Here is a 15,749-nt window from a genome sequence, read left to right on the forward strand (position 1 = left end):
AGCATCTTCCTATTTTATTGTTAACAAATTTTTCCAATCAATTTAATTCTATTTTGATGTTGGTATTTACTGGTATCACATATACATGCTTGGTGCTATCCTCCTGTAGCAAGTAGAAACTTGGCATTCCATACCCAAATAAAATAAAGAAGTTGCATTAGTTTAAAGAAGAAAGAGATTTTAAATTATATCTGAATTTTTTGTCAAGTACCAGTTTTAGTATATTACTTTCTGCATTCATGGCTGCTGTCCTTTTCCTTTCCTTGTTCTTGCTTCTGCAACAGCATAACCATGAAAGATAACAAACTGATCATACCAAGGAATGCAGAGGTTGCTTGGCTTTGACCAATCCTCTGTTGGGATGGCTGCAAAAATACCAAGCCTTTGGCCTTTTGACAGGAATAGGTGCTGACAAATGACCCTTTGAAATCGCTGCATCTTGTGGAACTATCCTTACAGCAACCTGTGCCTCCAGTTCCACTGATGCCTCCACCCTGCAATTTGACTTAGAATTACCACAGCACCCTATATTGCATTTGTTCTATGTGTTCCTCTACCCTCTTTTATTTTCACCCAGTTGATGGATCTGATGAAATAGTCATAGCAATTGTGAAATGTACACTGAAATATGACTTTGCACACGTTGGTGTTCTTAATAGGTTTGTGACGGGATGTTCTCGAGGACCGTTGCTTGGGTTCAAGTATCTGGAGCCCTTATTGTGCATACAAAGGTATTTCTCATAAACTGATATTGTTTTGTCTTCCTTGTTTTCAAATTACTGATTAGATCCTTTTATCATAGAGCTGCTGGTGATGCCTCTGATGAAGCTCTTGACCGCTTACCAACATCTGCGACTTGCATGAATCTTTTAAAGCTTCCTCCCTATAGAAGGTATGTTTCTTCTCTGCATTGTGACAAGATGTGGATACTTGAATATACTTTGCTATAGTCTTTAAAAGTGATGCTCCAAGACCCTTTGATACAGATACAACAACAACAACAATAAGCCTTGTCCCAACAGACCCTTTGATACAGATATTAGGGAAATTTTCAGTGCCACTGAGTTACCCCCTAAAATCAATGCTACCTCCCTAGTTACTCAATTTATCAGTCAAACCCCTTACTACTAACACCACCAGTCAGATTTATTCATCCATTTCCAGTAATACATCACAACTTCATCTCTCTCTCTCTCTCTCTCTCTCTCTCTCTCTCTCTCTCTCTCTCTTTCTCTGTTGCAACTCCAACTGTAGCTCCACCCTGCCATCTGCCATGAACACCCCCACCTAAGCCCTTCCGCAATAGTAGACATGAGAGAGGGGAGAGACTATGGTCCGCCGGGCAAGAGGACAAGAATGAGAGGTATTGTTGAACTGTAATCTACTCAAAACAAATATTTTCCTTATGCCAAAATTGTTATTGGAGAAGCTCAGTACTCAGGTTAGACTCGAATGACAGATTTTTATATGATGGAGGAATCAAATTGACCCCATAATTCACTGTACTGCCTTCATCAATTTTTCTAGTGGAATCATATTTATCTCATCTTTCCCTTGGATGGGTCTCCTGATCATGAGAGCAAAGACCTTCTCCCTCCTCTGCTCCTTTTGATCTGAATACCAAGAATATCTGTCCTGCATATTTGTCCCACAAACTTATTCTACATTAAAAATGTACTGCCTTTTATAAAAGTCTTGTTGAGAAGCTTAACTTGCTTCCAATTCACTTTCTGTGATTTAGTAACGGGAGGGGGTGCCATTGATATAGTTTCACTCAGTAGGGGGTCTGACTGATAAATTTGGTAGCTTAGGTCCCTTGGTTCTAAAGCCAACAGGTGTCAGGAGATATGCCAAGTGAGAGACAGGACCCGGATAACTTTGATTATGTTTTGTTAAGTAACAATAGTAGATCACTATAGTACCTATTAGATGCTCGTATCCTGTCAATTGTCGTGGTAGACTGGATGGTTGCAGTCATCTTTGCATATAAGACTCCTCAATACTTCAAACTTGACTCTTCTCGTTGTACCATGCGTCGTTGATGGACTGTTCTTGGGCAGGGGATAATATTTTTGAGATTTTAGTGGGAAATATGAAGAGTTATACAATTAGTTGGGCACGAAGGAAGGGGGAAAATCTACTTATAAGATAGTTGAGATGAGGGATGGGAAGAGAAGAGATCTTGACCATGTTAGGTGTATTAAAAATGGAGATAGTAAAGTACTAGTATGTGATGAGGACATTAAGAAAAGATGGGAAATCTATTTCTCTAGTCTACTAAACGAGCATACTTCAAGCACCTATGATTCGGATGATTACACCATTCACCAAGGCACTAATTTTCGAACTTATATACGGAGAATTTCGATGTCCGAAGTAATAGAAACACTAAGAAGGATGAGACTTAGCAAGACACAAGGTCCTGATGAAATCCCAATAGTAGTATGGAAGAGCTTAGGAACCCATGGACTAGTTTGGTTGACGAAGTTGTTTAATAAGATTATGAGCACATAGAAAATGCCAAATGATTGGAGGAGAAGCATTGTGGTTCCAATGTACAAAAATAAAGGAGATATTCAAAGTTGTAATAACTATAGGGGCATTAGCCATATTGTGAAATTATGGGAGAGAGTAATTGAAACATGTTTGAGACACTTAACTACAATTACAGAGAACTAGTTTTGGTTTATGCCAGGAAGATCTACAATGGAGGCTATTTACCTAATTAGAAGATTTATGGAAAGGTATAGAAAATGTAGAAGAGACCTTCATATGGTATTTTATTGACCTAGAAAAAGCTTATGATAGAGTTCCTAGAGCATTAATTTGGCAAGTACTAAAGAAAAGAACTGTTGCAAGTAAATAAGTAGACATAGTTAAGGATATGCATTATGGTTCAGTGAAAAGTGTAAGAACAGTGGGGGGACAAAGTAATGAATTCCCAATCACAGTTGGGTTACATCAAGGATCAACTTTAAGCCCGTATCTATTTGCACTTGTAATGGATGAATTAACCAAAGACATTCAAGATGAGGTCTCCTAGTGTATGCTTTTTGCTGATGATATTGTGTTGATTGATGAGACTCAAGTGGGGATTAATACCAAATTAGAATCATGGAGAGCAGCTTTGGAATCAAGAGGCTTTAAACTAAGTAGAATGAAGACAAAAGATCTAGTTTGCAACTTTAGTCATGGTAAGACAAGAATTTTTATCCGCTCCAGTACTGACAACGTTCAGTTTCTTGCTGTTGATCGTTGGATTTTCGACACGTGGCTTATTCCAATCCAATGAACAAAAATTCATTAAAAAAATAACCCTAAGTGTCGGCGATTGCATCTCCTCACCGGCCGGTTCTCCGCTGGTCCACCTTCTCCATCACCACTACTGCCTTTTTCATTTTCATCATCATCGTTATCTTCATTCTCTTCTTCTTCTTCGTTCTCTTTGGTGTCATCGTTGTCCCCTCCTTTTTCCAGGTACAGAAATAGAAAAACAACATCGTGGTCGGACTTCCACCTTCTTCTTCTTCGCCGGCTGCATTTCAAAGAAAAAATCGAAAGAAGAAAAATCACAGAAGCAATTGTTTGAAGATTCTTGGGGATGATGGCAAGGTCGGCGGTCCCATTGGAGTCCTCATTCTCCGATTCCCTTGGTCGCTTTTCTCCCGCTAAAGCATCAGTTCCATCCGTAGAAGATTTGTTTTCTTCACAAAGAGCAAATTCTAGCCTCAAAACCTGTAAGAAAACATCATGAAGTGATCAATAATCTCTGCAGAATCAATAAACACACAAACAAACCCAGATGAGCGTACTAGCTTAGGCTTGGTTCCAGACGTGTCAAGTCCTCTTTGAGCAAGCTGGGTCCTATGCTCCTCCACCCTAATCTTATTTGCCATTTCTTTCTTTGCCTCTGTGGCTATGTGTCCGTGTGAAGAGAGTGAGAGAGAGAGAAGGGTTTTGTACACTTAAGATGAAATATTGTTTGTCGGATTAAAAGAAAAAGGCAGTGGTGGTGGTGGAGCCATCAGTGCGGCCGGAGCTGGAGAAGGTGGACGAGCGGAGAGACGGTGAGGAGAGGCAATCGCCCATACTCAGAAAGGGTTTTTTCTTTATGAAATTTTGTTCATTAGATTGGAATAATTCCACGTGTTGAAAATCCAACGATCAACAGCAGGAGACTGGATGCTGCCAGTACTGGAGCGGATAAAAATCCGTAAGACAGACGATGAGGTGGTGATACTTGACGATAAGGAGATTCCTCAGAGTGATTGTTTTAGGTACCTAGGTTCAATTATAAATTAAAGAGGTGTTTTTTTGGGGGGTGGTTTTTGGGGGGGGGGTTTTGGGGGCTTTTTTGCTCGGCGTATTCCATTAAAGCTTAAAAGAAAATTTGATATGACCGTTGTTCAACCAGCTATAATGTACGGTGCAGAATGTTGGGCTGTTAAAAAGAATCATATAGATAAACTCAATGTAGTAGAAATGAGGGTGCTAAGATGGATGAGTGGCAAAACTAGGAAGGATAAGATAAGTGTTAGAAAACAAGCATTAAATAATCAAAACAACAGCTGAACTAGAACAAAGAAAAGAGAGAAGAAGAAGAGAAGAGAGATGAGGAACCAGTAGAAGAGGCCTGTGATTCTTGCTTAAGAGTCTAGAATCACAGAGCCCTTTTATTTATAGCTTCTAATGAATCTAATATAACTTGAGAGACAAGTAATTGTCCTCTAGAAAAAGGAAACAAAAAATTACAACTTTAGTAACTTCCTAGCTCTTAAAATAGAAATTTCTGAAAATAGAAACTATCACCAAAATAGAAACTATGCTTTCTAAAAACTCCCAAAACTTACGTAGCAAGACTCCAACATTAGAAATAGAAAGTAGAGTAGCATCACTAACATTATACAAACAGATTTTACTGTTCATGTGGCGTGCTCCGTGGCGGTTTGCACCGTGCATATGCTTCAACACTCCCCTCGCTGGAGTGTACACGAAACTTCAGCTTGCATAATAAGAATAAACTTGAAGGTAGCACCAATCTTGAATTGTGTAGCAATAGTAGACGTCAATAAACACTGAAAAACTTCACCAAGAAGATAATCAACACCACCTTAAAAAAAACTTTAATTCTTCATGTCCAAAGAACCATCCAATAATGAGAACAATCGACGATGTTGAAGGCGAACAAAGTCCACAAGTATAGTAGGATCAAAGACACTATCCACTCGCCGGTGTAGGGAGCAATTTCCACACTAAATCTTTAAATTGTAACTTCAAAGTCCATATAAATGCTTCATAGAAGGCAAGTAGTAGGTGGCAGGCATTATCCACGTATGCCGGTCGTGGGGAATATCCACGCTAAATCTTCAAATTGCACGCCAATGTCCATATAAATGCTTCACAGAAGGCGAGTAACATGTAAGTATGGGTAGGTAAAGGCAATATTGATTACTATGGACCAAGTAGGTAGGTAAGGCGGTTAGGTTCTGTGGACCAAGTAGGTAAGGTAGTATGGGTTACTACGGACCAAGTAGGTAGGTAGACAATATGAGTTCTGTGGACCAAGTAGGTAGGTAAAAGATAGTATGGGTTCTTGTGGACCAAGTAGGTAAGGTAGCGTATGAGTTCTTGTGGACCCAATAGATAGGTAAAGACATTATGGGTTATCGGACCAAGTAGGTAAGGTACGGCGGTATGGGTTCTGCGGACCAAGTAGGTGGTAAAGCGGTGTAGGTTACTGGACCAGTAGGTGGTAGTATGGGTTACTATGGACCAAGTAGTTAGGTAAGGACAATATAGGTAGACATATATGATATCGTTGTAGAATGCCATAAGTTGAGGACAAGATCTTCACAAATAATATCCATCAGCACATCTTGAGTAGATATAGAATAGGTACTATTCTCCCCCTCACGTGTAGCATTACACGTGGACATTAATGATGGCGGTGTTTATTCACCATAGTTGATCAAGCAGAGAAAATCATCTCACGGACGAAGTCTTGTGCACTAAGGGGAAAATTTCTGACCACCGCTAACCCTTAGGCGGAGCATTAGATCGGGAAATATATATTGAACCAACTTGGAATCTCAATTGCGGTCGTTGGCAATCCACTCGGAAGAGTGCATCGGTTCTTGCGGGAGATAATATCGAGATCTCGGACCATAGCAGCAAACTTTTGCTAGATTTGAAACTCTTAACAGATCTCGATATGAAGGAAATAGTCCTCTAGGTCTTTGTAGAAGTATTAGATAAAAGAAGGCTAAACTTGATTCTGAAATAAGCAGCGGAAGAGTAGTAAAGCGGGTAGCAGCAGAATTTTTCGGGGAGAGAAATTCAATGAAATAGGAGTACTAGTATACGACTTGCAACTAAACTTATAGCACAAACATGGAAGACAATATTTAGGTCTTGCAATCCGAATTATGGGCATATCTTTGCAAGAATCAAGAGGAATCCCAAGACATTAGTATAGTGCAGATTGAATTTCAGATTTGCACACAAAAAGGGGTAGTAGCTGCCTCGGTTGAATCAAATAGGTAGACATATCCCCGAAGCTTAGGGCCTTTTTGTAGTATTAATACATAGATACTTGGTGCTTCAGTTAAAGAAGAAGGACAACCATGCACACTTCTGCGCGGGTTGGGGCTACCCTAGATAAGAAAAGGAAAAAACTGGGCAACCAGAGAGAGAAACAGTCCTAGGTTGATTAAACTTGCTCTGATGCCATGTTAGAAAACAAGCATTAAATAATCAAAACAACAGCTGAACTAGAACAAAGAAAAGAGAGAAGAAGAAGAGAAGAGAGATGAGGAACCAGTAGAAGAGGCCTGTGATTCTTGCTTAAGAGTCTAGAATCACAGAGCCCTTTTATTTATAGCTTCTAATGAATCTAATACAACTTGAGAGACAAGTAATTGTCCTCTAGAAAAAGGAAACAAAAAATTACAACTTTAGTAACTTCCTAGCTCCTAAAATAGAAATTTCTGAAAATAGAAACTATCACCAAAATAGAAACTATGCTTTCTAAAAACTCCCAAAACTTACGTAGCAAGACTCCAACATTAGAAATAGAAAGTAGAGTAGCATCACTAACATTATACAAACAGATTTTACTGTTCACGTGAATAATACCGTGAACAGTAAAAATCATACTTTACTGTTCACATGAACAGTACCGTGAACAGTAAATATGCACCAAAGGGCATATACTTCAACAATAAGGAATGATCATATTATAGTTGGTTTGGGAGTTGCTCTCATAAGTGATAAGCTTCGAGAAAGTCGTTTGAGGTGGCACGACCACATTCAACAACGACCTATAAATGCCTCTGTATGGAGAAGTGATATAATCCAGATTGAAGGGACTAGAAGAGCTAGGGGTCGACCTAAGATAACCTTAAGAGAAGTGGTGAGAAAGGTTATGCATAGTTTAGGCCTTTTATCTAGCATGACCTCAAACAGAACTGATTGGAAGGCAAGAATCCATGTAGCCGACCCCATTTAGTTGGGATAAGGCTTATTGTTGTTGTTGTTGTAGTGGAAAATTTGAAAGAACTTTATCCTATGACCTGCATGATCATCCTCACAAATGTCTACTCAAATAACCACTACGAGTACTATTACTAAACCCAACCATAGCTGGAACAATGTGAGCTGGTCCTTGTACCAGAGTCTCCATGGTCAAGGAGAGTAGTAGTTCTATGATTGTAGGTATTGCAACCAAAGACCACCTGTTGGTTTGTCTCCGGGCGTGCAAATTGATGTCCGTCTGTACCAGTCCTACTCCAGTGACTAAATTCTGTTTGGTGATGATTTTAACTTTCTATGAGAGTGAGAATTACTATGGTTGCAGCTCTTAAATGTACATCTGGACTTCTTTCTTTTTCTTTTTCTCCTCCCTCCTTTCTGACATCTTGTGGTTTATCAATGATGCAGTAAAGAACAACTTGAAATGAAACTAATGTATGCAATCAATGCGGAGGCGGGTTTTGACTTGAGTTGATGAGTTATCTTATGCATTGTTCGCCTAGAACAGGGTGAAAGGATCACCGTCTATTCAGGAGAATGCCTTCTCAAGTCCAAATAAATGGATGCTAGTGATGCTGAAAAGTTCGATGATTTCAAAACCTATTACTCAGTCCTGGGATCTGTAGACACCTGAAGAAAAGGAATCATGTGCATATTATACATGGGTTGGCCTGCTGATCGCATTCGCAATGTACATAGTGATGATTCTCTTACAAAATGTATCAAATTTGAAAAGCGATTGTCTGTATGGATCCCATGTTGCTGTTATGAACAGCTTCGAACTTTTTTTTTATAATTCTTTGTAAAATGACTGGAAAAGCAAAGGTGATCATGAACAAAGGTTCAAGCCAGTAAGGTTGATATGGGTCATGTGTATATACGAGTGTGTTTTCTCTGGACCTAAATGTCCACAAACATTTGGTGGTTATTCCAATCTGATGAACACGAGACAGATTATCTTCTAGTGTCACAGATGAATGGTTTCTGTGAGTAGATCGTCAGTTGGATTACTGGATTGGTTTGATCGGGCATGCACTACAAAGGTTAGGTTTGCTTCAAGTTCCCTGTTCCGTGAAGCCAAATCACAAAATTATGGTGGACTGATATAAGAATCTGTTATTCTTTTTCTCTGCGGGGGAGAGTTTGGTTTGAACATGGGGGGAATACACCATATTTGCTCTCTAATTCCTGTTTTACTTGATTTTCCGTATGTATCATCTAAGCTTCTTTTTTGTTTTGAAGTGAATTTATATGAAGCTATCCAGGGTGGAAGCCTTGGAGCTGATTGAAGAGATTTACAAGAATGCTCCTTTTGCCAAAAATCTGGTTGGGAGGTATGACTAAAATTAACGATGCTAGATGCTAAAATTTCGTCAAGCAAACCAGTACTAGTCCAATCCAAATAGGTTCTCTGTTTGTTGAGCGCCTGTATTGCCACTTCACAATTTAAGCTCATTACCTTGGAAATTCCACATGGAAACTAGGGTTGCTAATCTAAAGTTGCCATAATAACCTAGAAAAAGGCTGAGGAATCACCGAACGTGTAGAGCCCCAATCGCCACCTTCAAGTTTTGCACAAAATGATTCTCAGTTAAGTGTTATAGAGTAACTAATGTTCTCCCTTTGAGTGCAGTGGACACTGCAAATTGCAATAGAAGCATGTCAACTGTGCAACCAACCTAGTTGTTTTGGAGTCCGGATTGTCTCCTCCAACGAATGCTCTCTCGACCATGAATTACAGGGAAACCACAGGGTTAGGGTGATGAGATTTTTTTTTTTAGTATTTTAGTATTTTTTTTTTTGGGTCCCCATATGATTTGTGGTTGTAACGCCCGTAGTCAGGGAAGATGATCCACACTCGTGAATTGTGTTCATGGCTAGTTTTTATCATGTCCATTTCTGACATAGTCGATTTCCATCTAGTTCAATCCACATAACATGGGTACAAGAAAATATCGGAAGTCAAAATTAAAACAAAATAACAAAGCATTTTACCTTCCAAATTCTCCCCATCTTCTTATTTCTGCAAGTTAAAGCAAATGTTAACTTTTTTTTTTTTTATGAGAATAAACTTAGATTAAAACGAAGTTAGTGCTGAAAGCACTTACAAATACTACATATTGTGCTATTACAGTCATCCATCTGTAAGATTCCTATTTCTATAATATTCAAAATACAATTCCTATTTCTGTATAATATTCAAAATACAATTGAAGCATTGGGTTGTGGAAATCCAAAAAAAGCACTTGTTTTGATATAGTAGCCTGGTTCATTAACTTGGGGAGTTCCTTGAGAGGCCATTTTTCTCCTGTAGGAGTTGGTAAATTTGTGTGATAAAATGAATGTTTGTCCAAACTTCATTTATCCTTATGCCAATCTGTTGTTGCTTTGTTCATTCCTATCTGAATGACATCAAGCATTGTCTCTAGGATTCCCTTTTCCTTCTTTGTTCCCAAAATTGACCGACTATAAGTGTCCGTCGCTGCACATCGCATTGCTCCAACCGACTACTCCTAGGTGTTGGTGATGTACCCCTGCACAAAACAAAACATTTTTATTAGAATGTAAGAACATATTACACCAGTTTATATCTGGTTAATTTATCATACCATTATTAATGTTATTTGATTGGGGGCTCAGAGATGTGTCATCTCCATTCATGTGTAATTTCAGTTCTCTGATCCAATAGTTTGTGCTAGATAGCACAACCCTGGGATCGGGTGTTTTTTGCATAAACATCCTCAGATTCCTTTCTTTCCATATAAAGTAGCAAGTGATTATGAACATTGACATGAACCACTGAGCCTTATTTTTATTCAATCATATAAGCAACTCTTGACATTGGCTTAGAAGGAATGAGTTATTCCAATTTTCCGTACGTAGCCCCAATGGTCCTACCGCATGAATTATTTTTCCCCAATCGCATGAAATGAAAATGTGCCATATTGTTTCTTCTGATTTTCCACATATTACGCATTGTGCGTTAATGTTTGACCACCGAGCAAGTTTGGCACTGACTGGTACCCCTGCATTTAATACATGCCAGAAGAAAACTTTGAATTTTGGGTGTATGGGAAGCTTCCACATGTGGTTCCACCACATCGTGAATTAGTACTGATGGATCCCTATTCTTTGTTTGACTAATTCCTTAAAGCCAGTTTGACTGAAAAATCTCCATTTGGAGAAATTAATGAAGACCAAGAGTCCTCATGATTGGTCAAATTGATTGGCAAAGTTATTACAGGTGTAAAGTTTAGAGACAACTCCCTGCTATTGTTTTGTAGGTCTTCTGCTACCTCGGCAACAGTTGCCTTCCTTGTCCATCTGCCGAAATCCTGGTTCACAGTTATGCTTTGTGCTTGACTTGGATCCCATGGGTCGAACCAAAATGAGGTGCTCCTTCCATTCCCTATCTTCCTTGCCACCACTGTTTCTTTGCATTGGAATGATACTCGTAATACTATTCCAAATCCATGATCCTTTTTTCTTTGAAACCATTGGATCGAACAGACTTTGGTCTTTGAAATATCTTGCTTTGAAAACCTTTACCCATAGTGCACCCGGATTTGTGATTATTCGCCATCCCTGCTTTAGTAGTAATGCCAAATTCATGTCTTCCATTTTCTTGAATCCCATTCCTCCCACCTCTTTTGGTAGACAGAATTTGCTCCATGAGATAAGGTTCAATTGTTTACTTTTATGGGGTAGGCCGTTCCAAAATCAATTACAGATTGCATCGATTTTGTAGCATGTTATTTTGGGAAATCTCAAACATTGCATTTGATATAGAGCCATTGATTAAATTGAAGTTTGCATTAACACCCCTCTTCCTACAAACAAGAGGTTGGTTGCCTTCTAGATTGTTAGTTTCTTAGATATTCTTGTAACCACATTGTGTAGTGTTTTTGTCTTTGCCCTTCCCGGTGTTAAATTTGACCCCAGATATGATACTTCACCCTTAATTTCTTGGACTTTGAGTATAGAGAGGATTGCTTGTTTGTCCATGGTAGGGACATTCTGCTTGAAAGCAAATGTTAACTTGACGGTTCCCAGTTGTACGCTTTCTTTTTTTTAAACAAATAATATCTTATATTAAACTCTCTAGGCTAATGCTAGAGGAAAGGAGATTAGTGTTTACAAAACAAGGTGGAGGCTACCACCAGATTATGCCAAAATTTCTTAGAGCCACGGGTTAGTAATCAACAAGAGAGTTACAAGGTCTATGGACAAAGCGAAAACTTACATAAACTAAACTAGCAGAGAGCCTCATAATTTCCTGGACTGAGCCATGACTTGGCCAGTCTAGAGACTGAACCTGGCCATTTAAGGTCTTTATGGCTATGAGGCAATCTGAAAAGATTACAACTTGATTAATACGCAAAGTACAAATAACTAAGATAGCATCTCTAATTGCTTCTAATTATGTTGCAAGGGCTGAAAAACCAAATCCAAAAGTAACCTTTGCAAGAACAAAATGCCTTGTAGGACTCCAAACAATGTTGCTCCTCCCTGAATGCCTTGAAGACTTGTTCCACGAAGCATCTGAGAAAACCTTGAAACATGTTTGAGGTGGTGAAAGATTTGTATCTAAAGCACTACTATTGCTTGCTGAGATGTCCAGGCTATCAATTGGACCCTGGAGAGAAGGATGTTCTTACATCCACTGAATTTCGTTGAGTAACCTATTCATCCAAGTCATAGTATTAAAAAATGAAGCACTCTTACCATTAAATAAAAATTCATTTCTTGCATACCAAATGACCCAACAAAGTATACTACTGATCGTATGCACATGTTCATCATGACTAGAATCTCCAAATTTTGCATCCAAAAAATTCAACCAATCATGAATAGAGTTACCTACAAATTCATCGGTGTCAATTCTAAGGGGAAAGCTCTCCAACAAGCTTTTGCAAACTCACAATGGAATAATGCATGAATAGTTGTTTCCACATGTAAAGCACATATAAGACATAGAGGTGAAGGACTACTATTCCTATTAAAAAGGGCTTGTTGAGTTGCAATACCATTATGAGCTACCTTCCATAAGAAGATTTTGATTTTTGGCAAGGATTTGATTTTTCAAAGTCTTCCCCAGTTCTCATTTGCCGAGAGGGATGATTGGGCTTGAGAATAATTGTACGCTTTCACAGATCTCTAGGTGCCCCATTCAAATTTCCAGAATGTCTGGATTTCATTCTCTCATCGTAATTTCATCACTCATCATAGGAGTGGTATCATATCGATCTGATCGTTGAGAAAGTGCATCTATATGGATCACCACCTTACAAAAAATATATAATATATCAAGAGTTTTTTTTTTTTTTTTTGTATGACATATATCAAGAGTTAAGTCAGTTATTTTGCAAGAGTACGGATCACCTCCCTGTATCTGCTCTGTTGATGCTTTTTCACCATAAATTTTGGGTTGGGTGGAGATCATGTTTTTAAGATTATTAAAATATTTAAAGGTGAAATTCCAGGTGAATTTTACATAGGTTTTACATAAAATGTGTAGTGAAAAGGCGTTCCACAACAGTCATCTCTTGAATTGTCTGTGAAAATTACTAAAAGGGTCTTCTTTCACGAAGAAATTACGACAGGCTAATCAACTAAATTCTTTCAAATGGTCATGATCTTCATTGCCAACAAATAATGGCCAATTACTGGTCACACGTACCATCCATGAAATTGTTTAATTTCTATTTATTACTACTTCAACTTACATTTTTTATGGGAGCGGCTCATGAACGCATCCTTTGGCTAGTTTGATACGATGAAGATGGACCTGTATCAACATATTTTGGTGGACGACCTAAATGGCCTGCTTGCAGAGATCTATGGTGGAAGCGGAGGGCTTGGGTCAACCCGATTGGAGTCTATATATTTGTATCTTATGTTCACCAACCACATTATTGAGATATTTGAGATTTTTTATTAGGGTTTTGGGTGAATTTTTGTAACACCTTTTTGGCAATTGGTTGTGAGATTTTCTTCTAATCTTTTTCTACATAGTGGAAAAATCTTCTTCTTCACCCGTGCACGTAGCATACCATATCGGTGTGTGAATCATGTTAAATCTTTGTGCATTTTCATTTTTGTTTATTTTTCAATTCATTATTTCATGGTGTTTATTATAATAGAATTTAATTATTGTTGCTCCAAAATCTGACTGTGGGCCAACTAGTTCGTTACTGGACTAATCTTGGTTCTTGAGAAACAAAGAAAGTGAGTGTGGGCCGCCTCAGGGGATGGGAAAACCGCCTCCAATGATTAAGTCAAAATCTGGTGAACACAAATCCTCGTCGAGAGGACTAAATGCTCCAAGAAGACGAAGAGAAAATGTCTCCTTGGGTAGTTGCAAGAGTAAATATTCAAAGTTAATGTTCTTGGACTTACCCTAATTCGTGTGAAGTATTGGCTTATATACCAAGTTCATACCTCTGAGGTGGTGAAGATGCATCGTAGCCCTCGGATTTCTTGATGGAGGGTGGTGAAGGCTTCTGATGGGCAGCTTGATCAGCAAGCTAAGTGCCCAATCTTCTTGAAGAAGCTTCAAGAAACTTTACATAATTGGAAAGATGATCCTATTGACCTTGAAGATTCTATTACAAAATGCATTCATAATTTAAATTGTTTCCATAAATTTTTGCATATACATACTCTTCTCTAACCACATTTGGCACATTACCTTTTGAGGCCTAAATCACTATGATATAATTGATAAGATTGTTCATTAATTTTGAAGATTTTGCTACAAAATGTTTAACTAATTTAAATTATTTTTAGAAATGATTCTAGGGAGATTCTCTTCCTTAGCTACGTTTGGCACATTGCCTTTTGAGTCTTGAATCATTGGGACAGAATTGGTAAGATTGTCCATTGACGTTAAAGATTTTGCTATAATCACGAAAGGAATCGCCAAAATATCGAGATTTTGTCGATATATCTGTCGATTCAGATATATATCGCGAAATATCGGCGATATTTTACAATTTTGAATATCACCCCTTGTTTCGGTTCAGTGTTCGCCAAATTTTGACAAAAATTGTACTTTTGTTAGGACCCAATATAATACATTGCACTAAGAGGACTCAACATTAATTTTTAATGGTCCACTAAAATGACCCCACATGTAAAAAAAAACTCTTTGAATTATAGTACATATAATCTCATCCTTCCATTTAAATTATTGAGATGATCTCCTTTCTCTATATCATCAGTTTCTATTGGAACATTTATATATGTTGTATTTTTATGAAGAAACTTTTTCATGTGTTATATATTAATATTTTATACCATTGGTTTATTGTTTATAGTTATCCTAAGAGGCAAGAGCATCATAGAATGTATGTGGTCTATTTATCAAAGAATTCGATGTCACTTTCGGTTATTTGAAAAGAAAAAGTGAATCAGACCGGTTCCGGTCCCCATAAATAAAGAAATAAAAGAAAAGACAAAAGTGGTAATGGATCATCCACGTGTACAATTGTCATTGGGTGTAGAAACACATGGATGTAAATTGTTGCAAATGATTTGTACGCCAGGAAACGCTAACGCACTGACGCAGCGCCAACTCAGCATCACATTTCTTATTATCGTGATCTACCTCTCAAGTCTCAACCCATTATTTTCATAAAAAACACCAAAAAAAAAAAAAAAAAAAAAAAAAGTTTTGCTATGGGAGTATGGAATAAACTAGTCCATTTGATTGGTCAAAATTCATTTTATATTTGTAATCGAATATCTTGATATGAACTTAACATTTGTGGAGAAGCTTCTAAATGGTATTTAAGATGGCTAGAGAAATTCATCTGTATAATTTATTTTCTGTGAATTTTTGAGAAATAAAAATGTACATGATATCTATTATATTCGACCTGGTAATGAGAAGTTAATAATTGAGGATTACTCCTCCACAGTAAATGAATCATGTGAATCCTGTAATGCGAAAGTACAGAAACAACAAAGTATTACAAAAAAGGGTAATTGGTCTAAACCAGCAAAGGGTTGGTTTAAATGCAATATTGACGCTTCCATTATCAAACAATGTCAAATTGCTCAAATAAGAGGAGTTATTAGAGACCATAGTGGAATTTTTCAATGTGGATTCACAAAAAATGTGTGATGTAACGGTGCGGTTTGGAGCGGCTTTGGGTTGAGCTTAACAGTTTCAGGCTCTAAAACTCCCAACCCAAACACGGCCCCGTTAACAAAAT

General features: G+C 37.9%; 1 protein-coding gene across 3 annotated transcripts in view; it reads left to right on the forward strand.

Moving 5' to 3' along the window:
- The window catches only part of UPL6 (ubiquitin protein ligase 6), a 66,532-nt gene extending 57,792 nt beyond the window's left edge, over positions 1–8,740 (forward strand). For all 3 annotated transcript variants that reach the window (XM_089153452.1, XM_089153453.1, XM_089153454.1), the window contains 3 exons: positions 660–731; positions 803–892; positions 7,939–8,740. In XM_089153452.1, coding sequence (XP_089009578.1) covers positions 660–731; positions 803–892; positions 7,939–8,005 — 229 coding nt within the window. In that variant the 3' untranslated portion in view covers positions 8,006–8,740. The remainder of the gene's footprint in view (positions 1–659; positions 732–802; positions 893–7,938) is intronic.
- Positions 8,741–15,749: the final 7,009 nt, after the last annotated feature.

Source organism: Hakea prostrata, chromosome 4 (assembly GCF_041222555.1).
Source record: "Hakea prostrata isolate BN-2017 chromosome 4, UWA_Hpros_2, whole genome shotgun sequence".
Taxonomy (NCBI): Eukaryota; Viridiplantae; Streptophyta; class Magnoliopsida; order Proteales; family Proteaceae; genus Hakea; species Hakea prostrata.